This window comes from Arvicanthis niloticus, chromosome 15 (assembly GCF_011762505.2).
Source record: "Arvicanthis niloticus isolate mArvNil1 chromosome 15, mArvNil1.pat.X, whole genome shotgun sequence".
Taxonomy (NCBI): Eukaryota; Metazoa; Chordata; class Mammalia; order Rodentia; family Muridae; genus Arvicanthis; species Arvicanthis niloticus.
In genome coordinates, this window is record NC_047672.1 from 14,779,522 (window position 1) to 14,803,868 (window position 24,347).

General features: G+C 35.3%; 1 protein-coding gene across 3 annotated transcripts in view; it reads right to left on the reverse strand.

Annotated features, from left to right (window-relative positions):
• Positions 1-24,347, reverse strand: part of Stk31 (serine/threonine kinase 31) — a 72,406-nt gene that overhangs the window by 16,068 nt on the left and 31,991 nt on the right. For all 3 annotated transcript variants that reach the window (XM_034519286.2, XM_034519285.2, XM_076913188.1), the window contains exons 10-22: positions 23,203-23,362; positions 22,336-22,458; positions 17,801-17,980; positions 17,217-17,333; positions 16,760-16,879; positions 15,130-15,261; positions 13,200-13,301; positions 11,838-11,918; positions 9,219-9,344; positions 7,752-7,880; positions 7,496-7,582; positions 6,522-6,671; positions 2,571-2,693 (exon numbers count right to left, since the gene is read on the reverse strand). In XM_034519286.2, coding sequence (XP_034375177.2) covers positions 2,571-2,693; positions 6,522-6,671; positions 7,496-7,582; positions 7,752-7,880; positions 9,219-9,344; positions 11,838-11,918; positions 13,200-13,301; positions 15,130-15,261; positions 16,760-16,879; positions 17,217-17,333; positions 17,801-17,980; positions 22,336-22,458; positions 23,203-23,362 — 1,630 coding nt within the window. The remainder of the gene's footprint in view (positions 1-2,570; positions 2,694-6,521; positions 6,672-7,495; positions 7,583-7,751; positions 7,881-9,218; positions 9,345-11,837; positions 11,919-13,199; positions 13,302-15,129; positions 15,262-16,759; positions 16,880-17,216; positions 17,334-17,800; positions 17,981-22,335; positions 22,459-23,202; positions 23,363-24,347) is intronic.

Here is a 24,347-nt window from a genome sequence, read left to right on the forward strand (position 1 = left end):
CTGTAAATATTGTTCTCATGTTTTTAAATATTTAAAAGAATATCAAAGAAATACTTCTTTGACTATTTGTGTTTATTATCTTACTTGTTGACTATTTGCATCTACTGTGTTGCTAGTCCCTCAACCTCGAACTGGCCTTAATACTTGCATGTAATTAAAATGTTATAAAAGCAAAAAGGAGGAGAGGGGATGGGACAGGGGAGTTCTAGGGAGGAGAAATGGGGAAAGGGGATGACATCTGAAACATAAATAAACAAAATATCCAAGAAAAAAAAGAAATACTATTTAATAAATGTGAAGGCTATATAAAATTCAAATTTCAAAATCCATTAATAGACTTTCATTGGAACAGGTCACATTTACTTGTCTATGCTTTGGTGATACAGCAGCAGAACTTGGTCCTGACAACATATAACATGACATAGAGCCTAAGAATATAATGAGCTGTCCTGTTATAGAAAACATTTGCTCATCTCTGGGTAAATATAATGTTCACTAGAAGAACAAATGTCCTTCCCTTTAACTAACCACTCAAATTTGTAAGCACTAAGTTGTCTGTCCAGTACTTAATCACTCCAAGTCTTAAGCAATGTATAACATCATGCACACACCAAAAGAGAGAACATGCCAAGGGCTCACTGAGCATTATCTCCTGTACATGTGTTAATTTGTTTCACATGACTATAGAATAAAATCATATTCACAAATTGAGTAGAACAAAAGAAAAATGTAATGACTATAATTTATATATAGCATATAATACATGTAATATATACTATATATAAAAATAGAAAATTGATAGTAGTAAGATAGTTTATAATTTAAACTATATTTAAAAGATAGTTTATAATTTAAAAAACTCATATTATTGGAAGGAGATTCAGAATTTAAGAGTAAGAAGCCATCTCGAGTGTTATGCCAAATACCAGTGGATTCATGTTAGTTCTCAAATTTACAGTGGAAGTCGTTATAATTAGGAAAAAGTTTAAAGATACTTACAGTGTATCTGGCATAATTCTAACACCTACCTGAATGTTTTAACTTTACATAGTGAGCTTAGGAATTTCAAAAATGATGATCCACTGAGCGTTGATGCGGTAGATACTGCTGATAAAATTCCCCATGGCCTGAGGTCAGTAATTCTATTTTGGTCAAGCTTCAAGAACGGCATATATAGCTTGATCATGCTAGCCCTTTTTGTTCTGGGAATACTTTTATTCTTGCCCATCATGTGAAAGCATGTCTTTAACATCATCGACATGTTGGCAGCCAAATTACATGGCTTGAGCCTGAAAATGGACCCCCAGACAGAGTTATTAAATTAACAGGCTGACAAGCCAAGGATGGATAAGATTCTGCACAGAGCCTTACCAACCTAAGACAGAAGTGCATTGCTTTGGATAATGCATACTCCATGATGCATAAGGAAGGCATTCTTATCAGAACGACCTAAGACAGGCTCAATCTTGTTAATGAAATTAAAAAATGGGGAGAGGCAGAGAACCTTTGGGGGCTGCTTGGCAAGAATCTGACATGGGCCAAGGACAAGGAAGTAGGCTTCAGGCAGGAATCTGACATTAGGCTAGAACAAAGAAGTAATCTCAGGCAGGAACCTAAATATTAGGCTAGAACAAAGAATTGATTTCAGGCAGGAATCTAAATATTGGGCTAGAACAAGGAAGTAGGCTTCAGACATGAAAATGACTTTGGGCTAGGACAGAAAGTAGGCTCAGATACTTTGGTCATCCTGATAAGCCCTTAGAACAGTGATCAGGAGAGTGTTCACATAGTTGGGTTTAATGCCTTGCTTGTTCTTTGACTATTTGTGTTTATTGTATTGCTTGTTCCTTGACTATTTGCATCTATTGTACTGCTAGACCCTCAACCTAGAACTGATCTTAATACATGCATGTAATCAAAATGGTATAAAAGCAAAAAAGAGTAAGGGGTGGGATAAGGAGTTCTAGGGAGGAGAAATGGGGAAAGGGGATGACATCTGCTGTATTTTAAATAAATAAAGTATCCAATAAAAAATTAAAAAGGAAAAAATTAAACAACAACAACAAAAAGTTCTAAGCATGGGAAGACAGCATAGTTGGTAAACTGCTTGCCACCCAAGCATGAATACCTGAGTTTGATCCTCAGAACCCATGTAATAAAAAGGAAAAAAAGAAGCTGGGCCTAGCTGCACATGCCTATCATCCCAGTGTAAGAAGGCAGATAGGCAGATCTCTATAGATTAATGGGTAGCCAGCCTAGCCTACTTAGCAAGCTCCAGGACAATGACAGACCCTGTCTCAACAATCCAAGAAGATGACTCCTAAATAATTCATCTAAAGTTGATCTTTGGCTTCACCATGCATACACACAGATGCATGTACATTACACACAAACAGCACACGCGTGCACACACACACACACAGACACACACACAGACACAGCAAATTCTACTTTTTAAAAGTATAGTGTAGCATTATTCTTCATCCAGAAAAATGGTCAAAAATAACAAAAATCATCCCTTTAGATTGTGAAATATATGTAAACTGTTAATGATTTTTAAAGCAACATACCCATAATAAAAGACAGCCATAAGCATATAAGTCTGAACTTGCAGAAGGAGGTTTTCCAATTTTCAATTCGGGTGATAGCAAACTCAATCCACCAACCATCATGTTCACTGAAGCTCGCTGGCTCTATAAAAAACAGTATTTTAAACAATGAAGGTTTTGTGTGAAAGCCTCTGTTCTCAATTTAAAAATTGTTTTGAAATATTTCACTGTCTCAACTCTCAAATATATAATTTTCTATTCTTACAAATTTTACTTTTATTATACTCAGATGCAAATGTGGACTGAAAATGACTGATTCTGGTGTTTTTATCATAGACATTGTTTCATATTTTTCAATTTTAATCTACCATGTGTACACACGTTTGTGTGTGTGTGTGCTAACAGATAAATGGATAAGCAAGCATGCGTCACTGAACATACGTGGAGTCAAAGGATAACGTTCTGAAGAAAGCCTTTGCCTTCTGCCTTATCAAAGCAGGGTCTTTTTGTTCATTCTGCTACTATACCGCCTACTTCAGGCAAACTGGGCAGCAAACGTTGAATTCTCGTTCCTACCTCCCATCTCACTGTAGAAGTGCTAGAATTGCAAGTATAGGCCACTGCATTGGGTTTTCTTGACTTTTTCCATGGTTTCCAGGGATCAAACCCAGGTCATCAGGCTTACACAGACAACACTTTACCCACAAAGCCATCTCCCCTACTTCCTACTTGTATAGTTTAATAAATTGACAAAGCAGTACTATTTTCTAATTCTGAACATTCTAAATATTTGAAATTTTACAAATTCTTTTTCTTTGTGACCATTTTCTAAATATACCATTTTCCAAGAAATCAAAGGGTAATGACAAATCATGATACCTAAATTCAGTCTGCCCTTAAGTTACAGTTCTGACTATCATATTTATTTGCTGTGTGATTTAAATTTTAATTTCTCCACATCTAATTTTTAAAATCAAATAACATCTACATTACAGATGTAATATAGTCATAAAGATGTTAGATAGCACAGTGCCTACCATATATCACTAAGTCTTAATTGTATATCTTCTCCACTTACTCTCTCTACCCCAACTTCTCTAAGTATAGTTTAAAATCCAGAAGCTACAGCATCAACTGGGAATTTTAAATGAGCAACTAAAATAGCATGCTGGGAAGAATACCAGATGACAAACAGATATAAAAGAGGAAGAGTGATGGTCACACCCACAATTGTACCAATGATATGCTCAAAAATAAACTGACATGATTCCTTAAAATTTACTTGTAAAATCCTTATTTTCTTATGTTATCATAATTCTCAGATAAATTAATGTGGGACAATAGAATGTTTCAGAAAATTGGTCTATATAAATCATGTACAACTTTTGATTAGTTTTATATTCATTTTTCATCTTTTTGAGCTATCATATGAAAAGCACTAAAACTATATATATCCAGCATTTATTCTAAAACTTGTAAACAGCCAAATAACAAAGTACATAACAACAATGCTTGACAAGAATGTATGTGAAGAAACCTGACCTTTGTCTGATGCTTATGAGGACAAAAAATGATAGGCACTTTGGAAAAACTTCTCAAGAAGGCAAACAGTAAACTAGATATATTTATTATAAACCTATTAGAATCAATACATTACTTAAAATTATGTAGTTCATTACTATAAGCAATCTAGAACCTGCTTTTTTTTTAAATGGTCTAAGTTTGCCTCTTGAGAAAAGAATAAAATACTGTATTCTTATTCCAAGAGTCCATAGTACGTGGAATATAGCAAGAAACAAGTTCTGTTGCAGTCAACTTTCCTAACAGTTTTGGGCAGCAAAAATTCCAAATGTAGTAATGATTAGGAATTTAGATTTTCTATACTGGGACCCTTGAAACATAGATGAAAAGAATTCCAACCAGAATATCAACACTAGAGCATAATCTTGCATGGTAGGAAGATAAAACTAGTTGATCAAGAATTCTTGCCACTAAAAACCTTTAGTAGGGCTAGAAAAGATGATTCAGTGGTTAAGAGCACTGGAAGCTCTTCCAGAGAACCTGGGTTCAATACCCAGCATCCAAAGCAGCTCACAACTATCTGTAACTCTAAGATCTGACACACTTACCCAAACATACATGTAGGCAAAACACTAATGCACATAAAATAAAAAATAAAAACATTTGTGACTGTCTTAGGGTTTTCATTAATGTGAAGAGACACCATGACCAAGCCAACTCTTATAATGGACATTTAGTTGGAGCTGGCTTACAGGTTCAGAGGTCAGTACATTATCATCAAGGTGGAAAGTATGGCAGCAACCAGACAGGTATAGCACTGCAGAAGCTGACAGTTTTACATCTTGATCAGATGACTGTCTCCCAGTAAGATACGAGGAAGGTCTCAAAGCCCACTCACACATTGACACACTTCCTCCAACAAGGCCACAACTCCTAATAGTGCCACTCCCTTGGCTAAGCATGTTCAAACCACCACAGTGACTTTTTTTACAAGCCAATTCTGTTTTCTTATAATGTGTTTTGAGATACGTAGACATCAACTGTAAGACAAACTATTACTCAACCCCATACATAACTTGTTAAGTATTCTATCAAACACAAGGAATTTTCAAAAGAAAGGAAATAGAATTACACGACAGTTCCCCAAAGCAATGAGAATGCCTGCATAAATGACTTGTACACTAATGTTCATGGCAACCTAACTCATAATAATTAAAAAGCATAAACCTAGAGATAAGCTTGAGGGTACATACTTGTAATTTCAGCATGTAGAAGGCTGAGGCAGGAAGATCACTGGGAGTTCAAGACTTGTCCTACAAAGATAGTTCAAAGCCAGGATTTGCTACCCAGTGAGATGCTGTCTCAAGCAAAAACAAAAAGTGTAAACTCAAATATCTATCCACTAATGAAAACACATACCAAAGTAGCACATATACATACAATTAAATACATTTGGCCATAAAAAAATAAGTCCCTAAATATTCAACAACATAGATTAACTCTGAATGTTATACTAGATAACAAAAATGATTCACCAAAGGTCAACTATTACATAATTTTACTTATATGAGATTACAGAATAAGTTAATCCAGAAGCACAAAGTATATTATATTACTGGTTTCCAAGGCCTGAGCAGAAGCAGAAATGAAAATTAACTGCTAATCAGTAACTACTTTGGAATGTGATAAAAATTATCTGGAATTACATAGTGATAATCAATATACCACTACATAAATATGCTAAAAACTATCACTGAATTCTACACTATCTCCTTGTGAACTCTATCGCAATAAAGCTGTTGTATTTTAAATGGGAATTATTTAGTCATTTAATACACACACACATACACACACACACACACACATATATATAATGGGCTATATACAATTAAAATAACAAAGAGAAAAGTTCTCCTTTGTGATCATATATATTCTTAGATTTCCTATTCCACACAAAAACATAAAAATATCACATTCTCTCAATTGTCTGGACTTTGTTTTCTCTACAAACTGCGTATTGGGAGATAATGTGGCAACAAATTAAAAGCCACATAGTTGAACCTAGACTTAAACTAATTTAAAACACAGATGGTTCCCAGGCTTCCAAAAATGTACTATATTGATAATAACAAAGCATGTATATTTAAATGTAATCTGTGAAAGAAAGGAACACAAGCAGAGGGAGGTTCTTACATGTCTCTAGTAACTCTTTCCTGATAAGAAAAGTAACAATCAATGTTGTCAAGGCCACTGAGTACATCGGAGTGCTTCTGTATTTATGGCAAAACCACACACTGCTCACTACCATCTAGATGACTGTTACAGGTACTATTTGTACTACATGACACACCTTAATTCAAAGTGCAGATCTTACAATCAACCAGCACATTGAATGTAAATGCTGAACCACTTTAATAAGTATTTTCATCCTATAAAGCTATGATATTTTACCTCAGATTTGGTGAAGTCAAAATCTCCAACAATCCCTTGTTCACGATTTAGGGCAAATACATTGTTCTGATGAAGTGATCCATGAATTATGTTAGCTTTGTGCAATGTATGTAGTCCTCGAGCAACACCTTTCATGACTTTTAAAGCTTCCTGCAAATAAATACACATTAAAAAGGTGGAGTTTAGAAAACTGACACCTCACTTTAATATATAAATTTTGTCTCTATTAAAAGGCTAGCCTAGAATTAAGACCCAAGTCATTCCTAGTATACTCTCTGCCTCCTGCCTTCCTTTCAAGACAGGAGCTCCCAACAGTTGCCACCATCATGTCTTATTCTGCCATCGGGACACACTGGAATTTTAAATCCAATTAAATGTTTTCTTTATAAGTTGCCTAAGTCATGGTATTCTATCATAGCAATAGAAACATAATACTCTCTGTACCTGGTAACATCGTAAGTGGTTTTTGCATACATGCAGACATACACATACACACACATCTCTCTAAAGCAACTTACATTATAAATAACCAATATATAAAGCAGCTGAAAAATAATGAATAATGCTAATAATTAGAATCAGAACATCCTTCAGTAATTAGAAATTACTATTTCTAATTCTAATTTTATAATGATAAAAGCTAAAGCTGCCACTTAAAACTTCAGATACTAGCTACACACACACACACACACACATCATAGCTTAATAGTTGTAAGGTCAATTTGGGCTCTGGAATCAGAAAGACGTAACTTCAAGTTCCAGTTCTACTTCTGGATAAAGAGGTTCTGTCCAAATCACTTCATCTTTCTCAACCTCATTTTTCTCATGTATAACAAGATTAAGCGTAGGCTGATGCAACAATGAAATAGAATAATGCAGGCCAAATATTTGTGCAAGACAGCATGCAGCACTGGGTGTTACATATTAGATATTAGTTTCTCATTTCATGCAACTATGAAAGGATTTTTACTTACTTCTGAAGTTAAAGGCATACTGGCTTGAACTGCACTCAGGTTTGCCTTAGGGTAATATGGGACCATCAGATAGGCAACAGGATCAGACTAAGAAGCAAAATAGAAAATGTAACTCAAGTGACTAATGCATCAGTATATTTGCATTGTACACTAATCCTATGAGGTAACTACTATTTTACATTAAGAAGAATAAATTACTACTTTAAAGCTTATTTTAAAAGATCATTTCTACAATAGATTAGCTTAAGAACTTTACCTTACACATAAACAGGAATATTAATGGCAGTAACCCAGATTCTTCTTCTTTAGCATATCCACAAGCTCTATGATAGGAGGCTGCTCTCTGAATCACCCTGCCTTCTGTGTCAACATCCACAGAATAGGCCTAAACAACAACAAAAAACAGCATTGATAATTTCAACATTAAAAACCTAATTCTGATTTATTATTTCAACTTAAGTATGACAAGTTGTGTTAGCATTCTGTGTAAACCACAACCCCCACAGTTACGTAGCAACAGCCAGGTATGTTCCTCTCCACAGTTACCTGACAACAGCCAGGTAGGCCTAGTCTACTATAAAAGGGGCTTCTTGCCCTGCCCTCCCCTCCCCTCCCTTCCCCTCTCCTCCCCTCCCCTCCCCTCCCCCCTCCCTTCCCCTGCTCTTCCCTCCCCTACCCTCCTCTCTCTCTCTCTCTCTCTCTCTCTTGATCCCTCTGTTCCCTCACCCCTTCCCCCTTCCCTTCCCCCTCTCTCCACATGCTCATGGCCTGCCTCTACTTCTCTACTCTCTCTGCCTCGCTCTGCCTCTACTATCCTCTTAACTCCCCTCCCCATGCCCTGAATAAACTCTATAATATACCATACCTTCGTGTGTCTGGTCCCTCAGGGGGAAGGGATGCCTTGGCATGGGCCCCCTGAGACATCCCCTTCCCGCACACCTCACCACACCTCTATAGAACATATTCTCTTTCTCTTTATCTTTTTATAAACACATCAAGTTGAATTACATTATTTTTCTATTTTAACTTTTAAGTACCTTCTTCATCTGCATTGAATGCTATATTACAGAAGGGAATAATTCTACCTGCAGCCTACACTACATTTCCAAATATGTAGCAATAGGGCAATTTAAACATCTTCTGATGTTAACTCACAGTCTTAGCTCACAAGAAGAAATTGAGGGGCTGGAGAGATGGTTAGATGTTAAGAGCATTTGTTGCTCTTGTGAAAGATGAGAATTTGGATCTGAGTGCTCACATGGTGGCCCACAACTGTCTGAACTCCAGGTGGAAGGGATCCAATGCCCTCTTCTGACCAAAACATGTCCAGGCATACATATGTAACAAAGATACACATGCAGGCAAAACACTTATACACAATAAACAAAAATTTTTTAAAAAGCAACTTAAACTAAGCATCACAAGACTGTGTTGGCAATATAAATAAGTTTTCAAGAAATATCTTTTCTTAAAACAAGAATTTTTAAAGGCTACTGGACAAAATGTAGTAAGTTACCCTGAAAGAAAAAATGAATAACCCTTGTGAAGTCAGTGCTCATTAAGGAAAGAGGAGAAACTTTAAAGTCAAAAGTAGCTCTAACATAACCATCATACCAGTCAACTTACATACTTTAAAAATAGTGGGTTTCTTTTCTTCCTTAAAAGTAAAATCACAACTTCCTTTATAGTTCTGAAATTTCCACAGATCAGAACTTAAACTCACCTTTAAGAGAACCGGCTGCCCATTGACCTCAGAGCGCACCAGAGGACGCTTGCTGCTAAGTTCCCTCATGGGCTCGGTGTCAAGAAGGTCCCGCTCTAAGCTCATAGTAAGAAGACCACCAGAATTCTAGACACAAATTTGTATTACATTTAGATCATTGAAAATGACTTAGGGCTTTCAAATCACAACATGGTTAGGTGCATACTATTAACTGCAGTGTAGATCACCAAACGAAGAAAGAAAAAAATGCTTATTAAAGGTTAGGGTTTTTTTTTTTTTTTTTTTAAATTCCTGGCTCTTGAACTTCTCTTGGCTACTGTGTAACTACCAGACATTTAGTCACTGCTGTAAACTTAGACCAGATTGTAGAAACAAATGAGGTTAAGAAGACAGCTTAAAGGGAACTCAATACTTACTTGAAAAACCTCATACATATCTTTAAAAAATTAAAGACAACTGGGCAGTGGTGGCGTGTGCCTTTAATCCCAGCACTTGGGAGGCAGAGGCAGGCGGATCTCTGAGATCGAGGCCAGCCTGGTCTACAGAGTGAGTTCCAGGACAGCCAGGACTACACAGAGAAACCCTGTCTGGAAAAAAAACAAAAGATTAAAGACAAGTAAAAGTAGCTCAAGAACAGCAATAAGGAATCTAAGAGTTATGATCACAATGTAACGCTGACACCAGTACCCTGCTTAACATCCTTAAATGTAGAAATGATTTTCAAAAGTTTAATTCTACCATTTTATATGTTTACATTAAAATGATGGTTTTCTTCTTTAGTGGATTATTTTTAACTTATTTTAAAATTTTCATGTACATGTACTGTATTTATATTATGCCCCCTCCCTCCAAAGCCTTTGTCTCCCTAGTCTTAAATTCATAGCCTTTGTTTTTAATATTTGTTACACACATACACAAGTAAATACATAAATACAACCTGATGAGTCCATTTATTGTTGCTCACATGTGTATGTTTTTAGTGCTAAATGTTTTATACTGAATAACATCAGGGGCTTATCCCTGAATAAGATTCATTTTTCCCTCTTTCATGAGTCATGAACTTCCTGTAGCTTTTTATCTAAGGTGGGACCTTGTGAGATTTCCTCTATCCATACTGTGATGAAACTACTACTATCATTTTCCCATTATAATTTCTGTTATTATACTTATTGGTGGGTATTAAGTATTAAGAATACAGGATAGTTTATCAGACACAAGACAGTCTCTACAATTAGAGTTACTAGCTTCAAGGAGAAATGTACTTTTTTGCTTTTTTTTTTTTTTTTTAACTGTTTTGGTTTGGTGTTTGGGTTTTTTGAGATAGCTCTCACTTGGTATCCCAGGCTATTCTGGAACTCGGGTCACCCAGGCCAGACTTCCGTCAAACTGAAGGCAATCCCATTGCCTCAGTTTCCCAAAATCTGAGATTATATGAGTAAGTTATGATTTCCAGTTCACACATCATTTTTAAATATCATATGGGAAGACTTTATAATAATTGCTTAAAGAATGTTTTTGTTTTTGTGGCACTGGAAGCCATGAAGCTACATGACCAAATGCAATTCAAGAAACTTTAATCTTACATTTGTGAAAATAAACTCATAAACAAACACTTATTTATAGACTGTTTTAGCTATCACCATTACTTAATAACACATTTTTGAGACAGGGTCTCATGTAGCCCAAGCTGGCTTTGAACTCTGATCCTCCTGCCCCTATCTCCAAAGTACTAAGAATGCTGATGTGGGCCACTAAATGCATTTTATGCAATGCTGGAAGACTGAAAGATTTTATGCATGCTAAAAAAAAGCACTCTGCCTACTGAATTATAAGCCTGGACATGCACTAATGACAGTCTCAATAAATAAACACAAATATCTTCTTTATCTGTGGATTCTGCTTCTTTGTATCCAATCAATTGTAAGTGAAAATATTCAAAATTATATCTGCACAAAATGCAGGGTTTTGTCATGCATTTCTAAACACTGTATGCTAGTTAATTTATGTAAAACTTATATCTTACTAGGTATTGTAAGTATTCTAGATATAATTTTAAAGTATACTGGGAAAACAGAATATGGTCACTCAAGTCTGTAATCCTAGAACTCACAGCAGGGTCCAAGGAGGATGACAAGTTCAAGGTTAGCCCAGGCTGTGTCCCAAGACCCTTTCAAAAATCAAAAACAAAAACATATATTCAAATATTATGTCATTCTATATTAAGAACCTTTAAATGCTGAATTCTGGACCCAAGGAGTCTAGGGCACAATTTTAAAAATCAGAGAATAACAGTACTTCATCCAGTTCTTTATCACCACCAGGGATATGATAACTCTCCCTACAAAGTTAATTCTTAATTATTCTTTGAGTTATTTAATGGACTAATCTCCTGGCCTTTGTGAGACGTGCTTGCCAAGGAAACAAAGCTCACATCAATATCTCTACTTTAAACTATTTGGCGTAAGACAGTCTTGAAGAACAGTTCAAAGAACCTTTTAAATATTTATGGGGAGCATTTTCATAAAAACGGTATTTCAGATTTGACACTGAAATGATATGAACATAACCATGTTTTACATTCTCTGCATAGTGGCAATTCTCAGGGGAAACAAAGCTTACCATATACTTAAGCAATCCTATTTCAGGATACAGCAGCGGCAGCTCAGGGAACCAATTCTGGGTCAAGCTATTCAGCTTCTCCTAAAGTTAGAAAGTATTTTTATTATACATCAACATGTATTCAACTGTAGCGTGCTGCTTTTCAGGAAAATATATTTCCATCTGCTTTTTCCTCTAATAAAGTATCTAATCTTTAATATTTTACTTCTACTTCAAAATTATCAAGCAAAACATGGCTCACTTCATATTCAAAGTAAAATAAAAAGAAAATATTGTAATCTTAATAATAAACTGTCATTTCTTAAAATACTAAGAACATAATAACATTTTTAAATGACTACTTAATTTAAGAAGAAAATCCTAAAAGCCTTGAGAAAAAAAAATAAGTATGCAAGTCTACATAAAGCATTTTGAAGCAAATGAGAAAACCGAAAATTTTATAAAGAAAAGTAATGTATCAACATGTTTACTAAAGAAAACTTCTAAACATTTACTATAGAAAACCTCTAAACATTTTATTAAAAGATTCAAAGGGTGCCGGGCGGTGGTGGCACACGCCTTTAATCCCAGCAGTTGGGAGGCAGAGGCAGGCGAATTTCTGAGTTCGAGGCCAGCCTGGTCTACAGAGTGAGTTCCAGGACAGCCAGAGCTACACAGAGAAACACTGTCTCAAAAAACAAAAACAAACAAACAAACAAAAAGATTCAAAGGTATGCCAGAGATATCTAAATTGTATCATGGTACACAAATTGTACTTAAAATGTCTATTATTTACATACTATTTTTACTTTGAACAATTGTCCCTGAATTAACTCTTCCTTATAGTATCTCTCAGACATAAAATGCAGCAGTCTTCCCAATGAGAAGAGAATGTAGGCTGCTGACTTTCTAAGGCCACAGAATTTAGGAGGAGAGTGGAGAGGATGGCATGACCGTTCTGGTTATATCTGTCAGGTAATCACGCTGCTCCTCTCATGTCTTTATTGCTTCTCAAGCTGAAAGGGTATTCACGTAAATCTGTGAGAATATCTGTCATGTGTTAAATAACAAAAATAATGCAAAAGTGTGTGTACCACAAGCTAAATTCCAAAACAAACAGAAAAACAACTATCAAGAAGTTGAATTTTAACTTACTGCTTTTACCACTGAGAACATGACGAGTGATTTTTCTTCTTTATGATAACCTGAAATTTCTACATTGGTAGAATTCTCATGAATTTTATCATATGAAATTAACTTGTAAATTCATGTGAACATTACTATGCCAAGATAATACCTCTAGTGTATGGTTATATGAAATCTGTGACTTTAAATTCAATTTCCTGACTAAAATCTAATTTAAATTTTCATAGAAATACTTACATACTCCTCCCTTTCATGATAAATTTCCTGAAAGACACTATTGCGCAATTGAGTTATTTCTTGCTTTATTTTCTCAATTTCAGTTCCATCATGGTCATCAGACTTTATCAGAGAAAAAAAGTAGTCAACAAGATTATTATACTATAATGAAAACAAGTCTTCCTCTAAGAACTAATGCAATTTCCATAGTAAATCAGTCTGTGTAGTTCTTATGCATCTTTCAGTATGGTCTTCTAACATTAAATAAATCCATTTATTTTAACACTAACTTTTCTCAAAACTATAAAAAAAGTATTTAAATGTAAAATATTATTAAATACTTTTAAGTTCCTGTACATCTTCTTGAGGATAAAAACAACTAACTTCAATCTTAAAATAAATATTAACAAGAGCAACTGAATTGGATTCGGTGAAATTTTTACTTAAAATAAAATTTTTAAAAGCACACTCAACAAAATGATGAATGACTGTCTAAATTATCTGCTTTGAGAAAAATCTATGATTTAGAAATAAATATTCCATATGAGTTCAATGGAATGGTAGTAAATAAGTGGCCTCAAAAGGTAAAACTGCATTAAAGTTAGATATGTCTATAGCCCTAGTAAATTGAATGTGCTCAATTTCGGCTGATATATTTCTCTAAAAGTTGAAAAATAAGATGGAAAAAGACTACCTTTTCTACAATCTAGAATATAATAAAACAGGAAGCCTCTTAAACTGCAATTAGTTTTAGAATAGCTCCCACTGTGCTTCCAATTAAATCTAAGAAGAGGAACAGAGATATCAAGTTGGATAAAGACATACTTCAGATCTCTTCTGTATTTAAATAAAATCCCCAAGAAAATTTATAGAATTACTAATTTATTCACAAAGCTTCATGCCTAAGAAAGGTTAGTCAAAATTAGAAAATCCTAATCCTTCAGCTCTAGTATCATGTGAAAACAACTTTTAAAAGTTGTAAGAAATATTATATCCAGTGTTAAAATAAGTTTACAAAAGTGACCATGCTGTTTAAAGTTACTTTATCACAAAATTCTACCTTTGGAGATGGAACTCAATCAATAAAGTGCTTGCCTTGTAAGTAAGAGGATCTAAATTCAATCTCATAATATTTAAAAAAGAAAAAAAGGGGGGGGGGGAGAAAGTAGTGTGAACCTTTGATTCCTACGCTAGGGAGACAGAGACTGCTGGTTCCTTAGGGTTCAGCCTAACCTATCTGGTGAAATCCAAGCCAGCAGTGCACTATCTATCTGCAAAAAATAAAGATAAAGGGGACAGTGTCTGAGGAATGACACCCAAGGTTGTCTCTGACCTCCATGTATATATGAACACACATACATGTATGTACACACACAGGAAAAGAAACCCAACCTTTGGGAAAATAGTCTACTAGCTAAATATAGTAGGTTTTTATTAGACATTCTAATAGTCCAAAGGAAATAAAGCATTTGAAATTTTATTCTACAATTTTTGTGTTACTAAAAAAAAATCAATGTATGAATGTAAAACACTCAATTTTTAAATATTTAATTATATGAGAGGCATGTATTCAGTATAAATGTCATTCAAATTTATTTCCATATACAAAGATAAAAAGATAAACTACTGGGCTTGTAAGATTGCTCAGCCGGTAAAGGAATTTGCCTCTAAGTCAAGGAGCCTGAGTTCAATTCCTGAGACACACATGGTGGAAAGAAAGAACTGACTCTCCCAAGTTATTCACTGGCATCCACATGTGCAGCGCTACACACCCATACATTCACACATATACACTAAATAATGTAATTAAAATAAAAATTTTAAACTAACAAAGTACATAACACAAAATATGAATACAATGGTTCTCTGGTTTATAGAGTGTATTTATACATGGCTTTATAAAATAGTTCAACCAAAGTGAACAAATTAGCTAAAAGAATTTTTTCCTTACTTCTTCCAAATTACTCTTCTCAACCAATTTCCATCTCAGTTGAGCTTTTAAGCCTTTCAGTGTCTTCTTGATGGATAGCAAGTAATCCACACTGGGGCTCTTATTTAAACAGTCGATGATCTGCTTTTTAAACTATATGAGATAAAGAATTACCATATTTTCAATACATGAAACAATAGTCACGGAACATCATTGTTTTTATGAGTGCCTGGGTTTAGAGTAAGTATTAAGAAAGTTCCATAAATTTTCTAAAAAGCAATGCTATCAACTGATTTTCCTAATTGTCCATATTTCTATTTAGAAGAATCGCAGGTTTGGTGCTCAAGGTACCAAAGGAAATACTCTTCAATTCAACTAAGACATGAAATTAGACACATACTGCTAACATAAATACATACTGAAATTTACAATGAGAGTCTAAGCTGAAATGATTCTTCTCAAAAGTAGTTTGATAATATGTATCAAGTTTCATAATGTTCATTCATTTTAACTTAAAATTATAAGAATCTGAGAAGATATATGTAGAAGCTGGTAGAAGGAAGAGGCCATGTTTGAAAGTGACTTCTAGTTTGAGGGGCAAAGTGATGAATCAAAGAAAGGTTTGACAAAAGAAGTAGGATAAGCCCAACTCTCAGGAGAACAGAGAGGAAAGAGAGTCTGCTTAAGAGAAGGCAGAAAGAGGGAGAGGAGGCAACCTAGATGTAAAACAGAAGAGTGTTTTACATATAGTTTGCAAAAAGAACAAGTTAGACACAGTTGAAAACAGAATGCACCAGAGAATGAGAAGGAGTCGGAAGATTAGAATAATTGCCTGAGTTAGTTTGGGGCCACACAGAGTAATTCAGTGAGAAGTTGAGAGAAGCCAGATTAAATCAGTCAGCTTGGAGGGGAATTTGAGCCAAAGCAGATGAGTTGAAAAAGCCAGAGCTCAGAAAGAGCTAGAAAGGGTGAGCTCGTTCAGCAGCAAGCCTCCAAGATGACAATTACACCAAGTGAATAAAAGGTAGTTTTAATTATGCATAAGGTTATATGTTCAAAGATACATAAGCATTATCTATATGGTAAAAAAAATAGAAGCAACCTCAACAACCAACATGATATGGTTAAATAACATATTTATGCAAGAATTAAAATCATTAAAAAGAACAGTAAAACATCATTTATCATATGGGAAAATGTTCATATATACTATAAAGTTATTAAAAATACCTTCATAAGACAATGAAATGTAAAGCATATGTGTATGTTCATAAATGTGGATGAATGTACCCAATCACATTCTGTATCACTATCTCTTACACTCAAAAGTATTAAAAACAATGTTTTTATGTCTCAAATTTCTGTCTCTAGTAAATTTCAGATAGTTAACATGATACACAGAAAATGATGACCAAGATATTTTAAGTTCATAAGAAACTCAAATATTCCAAGGTTCAGTGAAATGCATATTATCAACAAAATCACCATTCATATTCTACAGTAAAGTCAATTATATACCAGAACACAATTGTATAGCATTTTTTTCTAGTAGTACTAATTAGCATAGATATTAAACTACTTGAGAAAATTCAACAAGTAAAAAACATAAAATATCAATTCATCAGACAAATCAGAGAAAGCAAAATCCAACCTCAACACTGTCCTTATACTTGGATAGCAAGGTGGCAATGAACCTTTCCTCAGAATGGATCTTTTGCAGCACTTGACTGTATGTACTTAAAATAATCTCCTTGTCTATGACACCTTGCTCCTAGATGAAATTATAAACAATAAAATGGTTAAAACAATAAACTCAAAGAGAAAATGCTTTTAATTTTGCTGCATCATATCAAATTATTTCTCAAGTCTTTTTATAGACAGAATACTGGCATCAACAGATGCTCACAGATGTTATCCTAATTATACCATGAATTACTTCTGAATCTGTCTGACAGGGTATCAGGACAATCAATATTCTAAATAAAAGAATAACCAATATATAAAACTTCAACACTTTGTGATTTTTGAAACTCTCAGCAACAACTTCTAAAATCAAATCTTATAAAACCAACAAAGTCTATTTAATAATACATAGCATCATTACTCACAATGAGAGACAACTCAAGCTCTTTGCAGACACATGACTCAGTCTTCTCTAGAATTTCGTCAATATTACCAATTATGTCTTCTGAAGTCAGTGGTTCATCCAAAGACAGATCAAAAACCTCATTTACATAAATAAAAACATGAGATATTTCAATTAAGTAATTCAGTTATCATTCACTGTACCTGAAACAGCACATAAAGCTAAACCACGGAAGGAAAAAAAAAAAAAAAAAAAAAGAAAAGGAAAATTCTGGGAAAAGAACAAGGATACTCTCTCATAAATCTTAAATACAAAAACAGAAAAGATGCACAAGCATAGTAAGTAGTCTTAAAGAAAACTGGTGGCCAAGGCAAGCAGCTAATACAAATGAAAAGAGAAAAACAGACACAAAAGCAAGATGAATTTTTTATATAATAAAACCAACAATCTAACTCAATGGTGATGAAAAATCCTGGCTACCCAGTATTAACTTTGACAGCTAGAAGCACATAATTTCAACTTTTGAACAAGGAAAAAACAGAATTAGAACAAACATACAATCTCTGCGTCCTTCCACAAACATTGCTAATTGGGAGCTCTGCTTACCTTCTGGCTGCTCTGGAACCATGCCACAAGATGCTGCAGAGAATCCTCTGTCTCACTCCTAATACTGGTGTACTCCTCTCTTTTGGTACACTGCCAGTCATGAAACTTTCTAAGGATTTCTTCAGAGTTAGCCCCTTCTTGGGCCTTTCCATACACTGATTCTAAAGACGTTGCTAAGTCCTAAAGTCAATGTTAGGATTGAAACACTATGTTATGATCCAAAAGATAGAATATCATAATGTTGAATGCCTACACTTTTTAAAATATATAAATATAACTAAAAGGCAAAAAGAAAATGTCCAAATAAACTAAATTAGAAATAAAAAGGGAGACATAACAACAAGCACAGAAATCTAGAGAATCTAAAGAACACACTTTTAAAACTTATATTCCGTCCTTCCGGTCTGCACTGGTACCCTGAGCAGACCATGAGCATCAGCTCTAAACCCAATCCTCCAAAACCCAGAGAAGGCTGGACTCCAAGGATCTCTAACACACACAAGAACATAGGATCATAGGATCACAGGGTCTCAGGATATTGGTCACACCAGGGTTTCAGAACCTCATAGGCAGCCTGACTCCCAGGAGCTATTAGACCCAGGATCACAAGATCACAGGATCACAGAGACAGTTGGACTAACACAACCAAGATAACAGGAAAAGACAGGCTCCAGTCAAAGACTGTGAGTGCAGGTGGCACTAGAGATAACCAGATGGCAAAAGGCAAGCGCAAGAATATAATCAACAGCAACCAAGGTTACTTGGAATCATCGGAACTTAGTTCTACCACCATAGCAAGTCATGAATACCCCCATCACACCAGAAAAGCAAGATTCTGATTTAAAATCACTTCTCATGATGATGACAGAGGACTTTAAGAAGGACATAAATAACTCCCTTAAAGAAATACAGAAGAACAAAGGTAAACAGGTAGAAGTACTTAAAGAGGAAGCACAAAAATCCCTTAAAGAATTACATGAAAACAGAACCAAACAGGTAAAGGAATTGAACAAAACCATCCAAGATCTAAAAATAAAAGTAGAAACAATAAAGAAATCACAAAGGAAGGCTACCCTAGAGATAGAAAACCCAAGAAAGAGATCAGGAGTTACAGACACAAGCAACACCAACAAAATACAAGAGATAGAAGAGAGAATCTCAGGTGCGGAAGATACCATGGAAAACAGTGACACAACTGTCAAAGAAAATGCAAAATGCAAAAAGCTCCTAACCCAAAACATCCAAAAAAAAAAAAAAAAAAAAATACAGGACACAATGAGAAGACCAAACCTAAAGATAATAAGTATATATGAGAATGAAGATTCCCAACTTAAAGGGCCAGTAAATATCTTCAACAAAATTATACAAGAAAACTTCCCTAAGAGCTGCCTATGAGCATACAAGAAGCCTACAGAACTGTAAATAAGACTAGACCAGAAAAAGAAATTCCTCCCATCACATAATAATCAAAACACCAAATACACAAAACAAAGAAAGAATATTAAAAGCAGTAAGGGGAAAAGGTCAACTAACTTAGGAAGTCAGACCTATCAGAAGTAGACCACACTTCTCACCAGAGACTATAAAAGCCAGAAGATCCTGGACAGATGTCATACAGACGCTAAGAGAACGCAAATGGCAGCCCAGGGTACTATACTCAGGAAAACTAAATTACCATAAATGCAGAAACCAAGATATTCTATGACAAAACCAAATTTACACAATAATCTTTCCACAAATCCAACCCTACAAATGATAACAGAGAAAAACCTCCAACAGAAGGAGGGAAATTATACCTAGAAAAAGCTTTATCCCAGGAATGCAGGGATGGTTCAATATTCAGAAATCCATCAATGTAATCCACTACAAAAGCAAACTCAAACAAAAAAAACACATGATCATCTCACTAGATGTGGAGAAAGCATCTGACAAAATTCAACATCCCTTCATTGTTGAATTCCAAAAGTCTTGGAAAGATCAGGAATTCAAGGTTCATACTTAAACATTGTAAAAGCAATATACGGAAAGCCAGTAGCCAACATCAAACTAAATGGAGAGAAACTTGAAGCAATCCTACTAAGATCAGGGACTAGACAAGGCTGCCCACTCTCTCTATATTCAATATAGTACTGGAAGTCCTAGGCAGAGCAATTAGACAACAAAAGGAAGTCAAAGGGATACAAATAGGAAAGGAAGAATTAAAAATTTCACTATTTGCAGATGATATGATAGTATACTTAAGTGACCCTAAAACTTCCACCAGAGAACTCCTAAACCTGATAAACAACTTCAGTAAAGTGGCTGGATATAAAATCAACTCAAATAAAACAGTAGCCGCCCTCTACTCAAAGGATAAACAGGCTGAGAAAGAAATTAGGGAAATGATACCCTTCACAATAGTCACAAATAATATAAAATATCTTAGAGTGAATCTAACCAAGCAAGTGAAAGATCTGTATGACAAGAACTTCAAGTCTCTGAAGAAAGAAATCAAAGAAGGTCTCAGAAGATGGAAAGATCTCCCATGCTCATGGATTGGCAGGATTAATTTAGTAAAAATGCCCATCTTGCCAAAAGCAATCTACAGATTCAATGCAATCCCCATCAAAATTCCAAATCAATTCTTTATAGAGATAGAGCTATTTGCAAATTCATTTGGAATAACAAAAAACCCAGGATAGCAAGAATTATTCTCAACAATAAAAGAACTTCTGGGGGAATCACCATCCGTGACCTCAAACAGTACTACAGAGCAGTAGTGATAAAAAAAAAAAAAAAAAAAAAAAAAAAAATGCATGGTATTGGTACAGAGACAGGCAGGAAGATCAATGGAATAGAATTGAAGATGCAGAAATGAACCCACACACCTATGGTCACCTGATCTTTGACAAAGGAGCTAAAACCATCCAGTGGAAAAAAGACAGCATTTTGAACAAATGGTGCTGGCTCAACTGGAGGTCAGCATGTAGAAGAATGCAAATTGATCCATTCTTATCTCCTTGTACAAAGCTCAAGTCCAAGTGGATAAAGGACCTTCACATAAAACCAGATACACTGAAACTAATAGAAGAGAAGGTGGGGAAGACCCTCGAATACCTAGGCACAGGGAGAAGTTCCTGAACAGAACACCAATGGTTTATGCTCTAAGATCAAGAATTGACAAATGGGACCTCATAAAATTGTAAAGTTTCTGTAAGGCAAAGGATATTGTCAATAAGACAAAACGGCAACCAACAGATTGGGAAAAGATCATTGCCAATCCTACATCCGATAGAGGGCTAATATCCAGTATATACAAAGAACTCAAGAAATTAGACTCCAGACAACCAAATAACCCTATTAAAAATGGGGTACAGAGCTAAAGAGAGAATTCTCAACTGAGGAAACTTGAATGGCCGAGAAGCACCTTAAGAAATGCTCAACATCCTTAGTCATCAGGGAAATGCAAATCAAAACAACCCTGAGATACCACTTCACACCAGTCAGAATGGCTAAGATCAAAAACTCATGATAGTAGATGCTGTCGAGGATGTAGAAAAAGAGGAACACTCCTCCATTGTTGGTGGGATTGCAAGCTGGTACAACCACTCTGGAAATCAGTCTGGCAGTTCCTCAGAAAATTGGACATAGCATTACCTGAGGACCCAGCTATACCACTCCTGGGCATATACCAAGAAGATGCTCCAACATATAACAAGGACACATGCTCCACTATGTTCATAGCAGCCTTATTTATAATAGTCAGAAGCTGGAAAGAACCCAGATGTCCTTCAACAGAAGAATGGATACAAAAAATGTGGTACATTTACACAATGGAGTATTACTCAGCTATTAAAAACAATGAATTAGAGAAATTCTTAGGTAAATGGATGGAACTAGAAAATATCCTGAGTGAGGTAACCCAATCACAAAAGAACACACATGGTATTTACTCACTGATAAGTAGATATTAGCCCAAAAGCTTGAAATAGCCAAGATTCAACTCACAGACCACATGAAGCTCATGAAGAAGGAAGACCAAGTGTGGATGCCTCAGTCCTACTTAGAAGGAGTAACAAAATACTCAAGGGAGCAAATATGGAGACAAAGTATGGGGACAGAAACTGAAGGAGGAGTCTTATGAAAGAGTTGGGGGAAGGATTGAAGGCCATGAGAGGGTAGGAACCCCACAGGAAGACCAACAGTGTCAACTATTCTGGACCTCTGGGAGCTCTCAGAGACTGAGCCACCAACCAAAGAGCATACACAGGCTGGATGGAAGCCTCTCCAACACCGTCCTCCAGACACCATACCCCTCCCCCGCACACATGTAACAGAGGGCTGCCTTGTCCTGCTCTAGTGGGAGAGGATGTACCTAATCCTGCAGAGACTTGATACACCAGGATGGGGGGTATATACAATGGGGGACTACCATTTCAAAGGCAAAGGGGATGGGAGAAGGGGAAGGATTCTGTACGGGGGACCAGGTGGGAGATAGTATTTGGGATATAAATAAATAAATTTTTAAAAATATATATGTATATCTTAATTCCAACCTGCAATGTTTTTAAGCGTTTATCAAGTGGCAACTCATCTACTTCCAGAACAAACACATCTACAGCCATGAACAACTTCTGTTGTACTTCATTTCTTTCGGCAATCAAAATATTACTTTCATTCTGAAGAAAAGAAAATTTCACACATTCACCTATATAGACAATAGTGATTCTAAAACTCAATACTACAATAAATACAACATTTAAGTTCAACAATCCTGCTAAGCTCATTTTTTGCTATTATTTTTACCATGAGGAACTTGTTTCTTTTTTTAAAAAAGTATACAATTCCTAGGTAGACATCAGTCTTCATGCTACTCCTCCCTTCACATAAACTACCTCCCAATACTGTGAAAATATAATAATATATATAATAATAATATAGTATATAGTCAGTATATAATAATGTGTCAGATTCTGATACTGTAGTAACATAAAACACTACTCAGATGAAAATGGAAGGTCCATGTTAGCAGGTTTAGAAGTCTAGTTAAAATCTCATATAAGGCCCTCAAAAGCCAGTATTTCTGTTGAGTCCTCCATAAGTTTAGCTTCTAGGAGCCCTGAAGGACAAACCCAGTTGTAAAAGTTCTCACTGGGTGTGTTATAGTCTTCCTAATACAGATATAAAAGGAATATTTATAGTAAATAATACTATTAACATGGTTAAAACATTTTATCACATTTCCAAGGGAATTCAAATATTAAATATGTATCCAGTTGCCAACTACCTATTCTAACTTTCTCTTAAACACTTACTTTATGTAAATAAAAATAAAGTATTACTACAGTATCAAAATTTCTGCTTTCTTAAAAGAGTCAACACATTTAAAAACAAAAACATAGAAGAGAAAATTTTTAACCTACCTCATTAGGACAAGTTTGGATCTTCTCCTGAGCAATAGTATATTCTGCCCAAATTTTCTCTAACTCATTCAAAGATGATAGACTAGTAAAGGACCCTTCATCCAACACTTGCATAGCATCTGAAAGGTCATTTCCGAAGCGAATACTGATGTTAATATGCCTATTTAAAAACACACACACACACACAAAAAGGAAGATATCAAGAAACTGCAAAGTTTGTATAAGAGAAATTAATTTAAAACATCTTAAAGTTACTATTTACAATACTGGCCTATGACTACTATAATGGTTTGAATATGCTTGGCCCAAGGAATGGCACTATTAGGGGATACAGCTTTGTTGGGTAGGTGTGGCCTTGTTGAAGGAAGTGTGTCACTTTGAGGTAGGCTTTGATACTCTCCTTCTAACTGCCTAGAAGGCAGTCTTCTGCCCGACTTCAGAACATAATGTAGACCTCCTCTTGTGCCATGCCTACTTGGACAATGCCATGCTTCCCATCATGATGATAACGAACTGAACCTCCTAACGTGTAAGTCAGCTCCAATTAAATGTCCTTTATAAGAGTTGCCTTTGTCATAGTGTCTCTTCATAGCAATAAAAACCGTACCTAAGACAACTAGGTACTTTTTTAAACTTTACAGAAAACCATGTGTAAATATAATACAAAGTTCTAATTAAAAATTGTGTAGAGAACTAAAGGAATGACTCAGTGGCTAAGAGGCTTGCTACTGCAAAAGACTTGGGTATCAGTTCCCAGCACCTACATGGCAGGTCATGCTATCATTACTATCTGTAATGCCAGTTTTGGGGGATGTAGTACAGTCTAGCCTCCACAAGAACCAGGCATGCATATGGTGCACATACATACATGCAGGCAAAATAGTCATACACATAAAATAAGAAATAGAGCTTTTAAAATGTGGAACAAATAATTCTATATTTTAAATAAAATACTGCCATTAGCCAGACATAGTGGTATACACCTTTAATCTGAGCAACTCAGGAAGCAGAGGTCAGCAGATCTCTGTAAGCCTGAGGCCTTCCTGGTCTATACAGTGAGTTCCAGGCCAGCAAGGACTACATAGTGAGACTGTGTCTCAAAACAAAAACAACAAAAGACAATGCTGTATCCCCAGTTTGGCCCC